The 6000-nt window shown below is 48.7% G+C and overlaps 1 protein-coding gene across 1 annotated transcript in view; it reads right to left on the bottom strand.

Annotated features, from left to right (window-relative positions):
* Window positions 1-4025, bottom strand: part of CLPB (caseinolytic mitochondrial matrix peptidase chaperone subunit B) — a 43462-nt gene extending 39437 nt beyond the window's left edge. The window contains exon 1 of the mRNA XM_027736820.2: window positions 3883-4025. Within this exon, the coding sequence (XP_027592621.2) occupies window positions 3883-4025 (143 nt within the window). The remainder of the gene's footprint in view (window positions 1-3882) is intronic.
* Window positions 4026-6000: the final 1975 nt, after the last annotated feature.

The raw sequence follows: 6000 nt of genomic DNA on the forward strand, positions 1-6000 counted from the left end.
AGTGGTGTGGGGAACAGTTGCAGGAACAGCCGAGTGGACACTGTTCATCAAAAACACCCAGAAAGGGAGTGGTTGAATGCCAATGCCTCAGTTTGTAGGATTCAGCCCTCCAAATGTCCTGCCATCACAGCTGAAACCCATGTCCAACTCCTCAGCCTTCTGACAGGTGACACACTCGGCCGTACCCGCTTCCAAAGGCACCCAGATATTTCTCCAGCTCCACTGCAGACAGCTCTGAATGACTTGCCTGAAGTGAAAGGAGTGAAAAACCCCCCATGGAACAGATGTATGTACCTAATATAGATAACAAGACTGCGCCAGTTCATCATGTCACTGCCTGTAGACAGGGAACTGCTCCAGATCAGTTACCCTTCACCAATCTCAGAACAAACCCACTAGAATACCACTGTGTGTGAGGAATTGTTATTACCAGTATAAAACACCCACGCAGCACCTTCAGTGCATGTGTGGAAGAGGCGCAGGCGCCAGTGATGCCCAAGAAGACAAAGCTCACCTGACCTGACAGTGTGCTGGCAGCCCAGAGCCCCCCTGGATCCTGGGCTGACCCCACAGCACGGGCAGCAGCTGAGGGGGAACTTCTGCCCCTCTGCTTCACTCTGGTGAGACCCCACCTGCAGTGCTGACTCCAGCTCTGTGGAAGCAAAAGCAGATTCCAGTGTCTTTTAGAACTACTCAAATTCATCCCACTGGGACTCAGAGCTTCCATGCTGCTCCATGCCTTAGTTTCCCTTTCCACACAAGCAGTTTTCAACCTCAGAGACGGTTGAGAGGACGATTCAATATTTCACTATCATTTTATTTCTGCAGAAACGATGAAAACTGGACTAGCTGGATAAAGAAAAGGTCACTATGCTACAAAATACAGACACACAGCTAAGTTCCTACCTGCTTTGAGGTTTAATTTATGATAGCTGTATTGCTTATTTTAACAAATGCACAAACGCCTCAGTATGCATTTCATTAAAGCTTAATTACTATAAATATGCCAAAGCTATGGTAAATTCCCCCAGCAATGGAAGTTACAGCACAAAACCTTCCTCTGCTCCTGTTAACATGGTCACAGCTGATATATCTTTAGCCCATAACCCAGTTACAACCCATATCATCTTCATGGAGCCAAGGAATTTGGACCTTCACTCCCTCTCACATAAAAAAAGGAACCCTAAATGTCCCTCTGCACTAGATCCACCACTGTATCTCCACTCACAGCTAGGAACTAGTCTCCCCTATCTGTGAGAACACAGTGGAACACAATGCCTTGCCACGTTTTGGATACAAGACATTTCCAAGAGGAAGAAAATGACCGTTGTTTTGTTGTAAAAAAGAAAAGACAGACCCTAAACTTGCCTTCCAGCACACGGGATTTCATCTTGTAGCTGATGGCAACTGACAGGAATCATTAAAGCAGTGCCTCTGGAATTAAATTAAACATATGGATTGGGGCTGTCTAATTGGAAGAGTGAGGGCTGTGAAAATTGGGAAACATGACAAAGCTAAAGGACAGGTCACAGAAATCTCCAGCAGTACAGTGGAGACCGAAAACGACTCTCTTCTCAGAAAAACACCTTTGGAAAGGCAGTAATTTGGGGCTGAAGGCTTCCTTTTTCTTAGCTGAAAACCCCCATCTCAGTTCCCAGCATCCCAGCCCTTTGAAGCTGTGCTGAGGAACCTGTGCAGGTATCAGCAACCTTAAAAGTGGAAGTGCTGAGAGAGCCAGTGAGTTAAACGAATTGGAATGACCTTGGTCTTGCTGCAGGCAAACAGTACCTGCAGGTCCTGCCATCTCTGAGCCAGGGACAGCCCCAGCTCACCTCTCCAGAGCCTGCTGGGCTGAGGGGCTAAGGACCAAAAGTCACAACAACTTCAAATCCACAAATGGGGCAGATTACGCAGGCAGACAGCAATAGGACAAGGGGGAATGGATTCACACTGACAGAGGACATGGGTAGATGGGATACTGGGAAGAAATTCTTCCTTGTGAGGGTGGGGAGGCCCTGGCACAGGTTGCCCAGAGAAGCTGTGGCTGCCCCATCCCTGGAAGTGTCCCAGGCCAGGTTGGACGGGGCTTGGAGCAGTCTGGGCCGGTGGAAGGTGTCCCTGCCTGTGGCACTGGGGTGGAACTGGACAGGCTTCAAGGTCCCTTCCAATCCAAACCATTCCATGATTCTGTGATTCTATGAGACCAGCTGCTGAGGCTGAAGAAAGCAAATTTAGAGCATCACACTCTAAAAACAATCCTGCATCATAGTGCCTCTGATTCCTCCCCTCCTCAGTCCACCCCAGGCACAACGTCTAGTTTGGGTTACAAAGCTCACCCTGTGGACTATGCAGGGAATTTCAAACCCTCCGTTCTCTTGTTCCAGCTCATTGCATTTCCCAGTCCCCACTGTGGACATTACAATGCTAGAAACAGGACCAAGGGCCAAAACCTCATCTGGCACAATCCCAGAGCTGCTACACCAGGAGTAGGTCTGGCTTGCATTTATGTTTGCCTCCATAAAGGATGGAATCACAATCACTAAGGTGGGAAAAGACCTCTAAGATCATAAAATTCAACTGTATCTAATTACTCTTCTGCTATATGGAGACAAGTCCTACTGTGCTTCAGGTACTGAAGGACTTCCTAATTTTCAATTAAAGTCAGTATTCATCCAAAATGTGGGAAAAATAAACAGAATTTGCCCGACAGAGCCAAAAGCTTTTTCTTTTGGCCAGGTACACAGCTAAGGCAGATGCGGTGATGGCTCTGCCCTCTCAGCAGGGACCAGCCCGAGGACCGCACGTTTTTTACTGCAGAGATGTTTTCATTAGCATTTCCACTTGATTTTAGGCCCAATTTCAGGTAATTATTGTCCCACGAGCAGCCTTTCTCCCTGCCTCCTCTTAGCCTTTGCAACTCGGGAAGCCCTGTTCTGCTCCACCAGTCACTCGGAATGGTCAACAGCCGTCACACTCCGCTGCTGACCATTGTCCACTGGGAAAGGTGGGAGGCTCCCGAGCCCGGCCCTTCGCGGACGGGCAAACAACGGGGCCCGTTGCTGCTCGGACATCAAAGTTAAACAAACAGCCCCGAGCCCCCACCTCTGGGCCTGTCCTAAGGAGCTCCCCGAGGAGGTCACGACTTTCAGCTTGTCATAGCACACATCAAAGTTTGCACCACACACGAACTCGGCACACGGATTGGAATCGTGTCGCCCGAGAGCGGATATTCAGCCTTTGTGCACTGCTTTAATCCTGTGTTTTCCCAAGTAATTAGGCTTTTTTGCTTATGAACTTGTGACTAAGTAAAGCATCCCTGAGAGGTTGTAACATCAAAGCTCATTCTCCCGTCTGTCCCACGTTTTCCAAAATTGGATTTCTTTTCCCCCTTTTTTTCCTTAAATAAAAAAAGCTAATTGAATTTAGTTGTAGACTGAATATATTTAGGAGTGTCTTTAAAAGGTTACAAGAAGGCAGAGTGATCATCATGGGAACTGCAGAGAGAGGGCACAGCATTCAGGCTTTTTGCTCCAGAAAGGCCTGGATGAAAGCCCCAGCCATGGCCCCATCAGTGAGGAGGGACACAACAGCTCTTACGGGAGTGATTTTGGATGGTGGGGTGTCTGACTACCCACCACAATGACATCCCACAGGCACAGGATCATCAGAGGCCAAAACCTGAGAGCTGCTGTGGAATGGCACCATCAGTTCAGACGTCACGTCCCCGGGACTGCGGAGCAGCCTGCCCCAGTCCCTCACACCACACACTGGGCGCAGCAGCAGTGACAAGCTCCCTTGGGTTAAGCTCCACAACACATCCCAAACTTTACGGGAGCTCACTGTGGGTTGAAGTGCCCCAGTGAGGATGTGAGACACACGTACCTGGAGTTCCTGCTGATGGCTGCCACCATGAGAGCCGTCCAGCCCAGCCTGTGCCTCGCGTTCACATCCGCGCCTTCCTGCAACAACCTGGAGGGGGGAGAGACATGGTCAGGAAGCAGGCACGTGGAGAGCATCCCAAGCATCCCAGATCTAACGAGGGAAAGCAGAATGTTTTACTGTGCAAGCACCTGCTCCAGCACAGCCCAGAAGACCCTATATGAAGTTGATTCAATCCAGTTTCTCACAGCTGACCAAACTGAAATGAACATCCAGGAGACAGCAAGCCCAGTCCTTTCAGAGGCTGCAATGCCAACATCTCGTTTTCTTTATTGTTTATTTCTTTATTTTTTATTTCTTTCTTCTATTCAGTCTAATTCCTGAAGAACCAATCAGCAGCAAAGCTGATAAACCCAAATTCCAATGATGTTTGGATCCTTTGGCTGCAGAGCACCCATTAGGCTTTAGAAGCAGCACAGTGGATCTCCAAAGCCCATGTCACCAGCAGATATTTTGCAGTTTTCTCACACAACATGAGAACAAATAAGACAACCTCCAAAAATATGAGGCACCAAACTATCCCTGGTGCTATGTACCCAAAATTTTCTCAGCCTTTCTACAAGACAATGGCAAGGGAGAGGTTCTCACAGTAGCTAATTTAGATCATCCTAAAACAAGTACTGAACCCAGACAGAATGAAATTACAGTTCTCTCTGCAGACCACAAGGAAAGAGGGAAGTTCAGAATTCAGACACAAATTTTACAGTGCTCAAGGTAAATGAGACAAGCTCTGAGCCCTACATGTCCATAGAATCACAGAATGATTCACAGAAGGTTTGGGCTGGAAGGAACCTTCCAGATCATCTTGTTCCGCTCCCCCTGCCATGGGCAGGGACACCTTCCACTAGCCCAGGTTGTTCCAACCTGGTCTTGAACACTTCCAGGGAGGGGGCAGCCACAGCTTCTCTGGGCACCCTGTGCCAGCTGGGGTTGGAATAAGATGGTCTTGAAGCTCCCTCCAACCCAAATATATATCCTTCAGTGATATGATGATATATGATATGATAATCCTAAAGTTATTTTCAACCAGCCATATTGCTGCCTAAGCTTTGGCTCATATCTCGAACACAGCTGAAACACAGTTGTCCCAGCTGACTGGAAAAACCAGCCAGATAAACATAATCCAAATAAAAAGCCTGTATCCCCCTCCAGTTGAAGTTTATGCCCTATTTGACTGAGACTGGGACATGAGAGCCAGCTGGCAGATGGCTTCAGCCAAGCTCTACACAGAAGCGTGTTGGTGAACTCTTCTGACTCAAGTAGAGGTACGACAGGTTGGTAATGGGTCTGGGTGGACAATTTGACCACCCTTTTTTGACATAAGGGGTCATTAGCACTGGTGCCGTTTCTGGATGCTCTAACTGTTCACTGGGCACTTGGACAGAGATCTAAAAGCACAGAATCATGACTGACAGCCTTCATTTGTAGCTCCCAACTGTGATTCAGGAGGCGGTAAGCGATCACAGCATCAACAGAAGGTTTATGCTCTCTCTACCAGGGTGACAATTTAAAAGTTTAATGATAATGAGCTATCCAGCAGGTCCTTGTTCCAAAACAATTTGATACTTGATCCTACACGGTAGTAGAGGAACAAATTTTCATGTAGAATCCTTCTCAGACCCAACTTTTCTTTTTTTCTATGCAGTGTAACATCTGAAGAACCTCCCAGCAGTGCGATGAAGAGCAGGGATGGAGAGCAAGGGTGATTAGCCTAAAGCCTGGTGGGGGGGTTGGATCTCTTTCTGCCAGCACCTCATCCCTGTAAGTGAACACTAAGAGCTCTGCTGCCTGAAGAGCACTCCCAGGCAGCAGACGGCAGAGAGCAGAGATATCCCTGTGCATCCCCCAGGCTTTCTGTGCCGGTGGGGCCGGATGTGCCCGGACACACGGGGCAGATTGCTATCTGCAGAGATCAGCTCCCGCTGCAGCTCTGCTTACAGAGGTGTTTGTACTCACAGCAGAGATGAGCCAGCCTGGCTCAGACACACGGCCCCTGCTCAGGGACAGTGCCTGCGGGAGAAATGCACACCGCGGCTCCATCTGTGCCCCCACGTGTGCTCC

Source organism: Pipra filicauda, unplaced genomic scaffold (genome assembly GCF_003945595.2).
Source record: "Pipra filicauda isolate LSUMZ 115617 unplaced genomic scaffold, ASM394559v2 scaffold352_size854550_pilon, whole genome shotgun sequence".
In the NCBI taxonomy this organism is placed as follows: Eukaryota; Metazoa; Chordata; class Aves; order Passeriformes; family Pipridae; genus Pipra; species Pipra filicauda.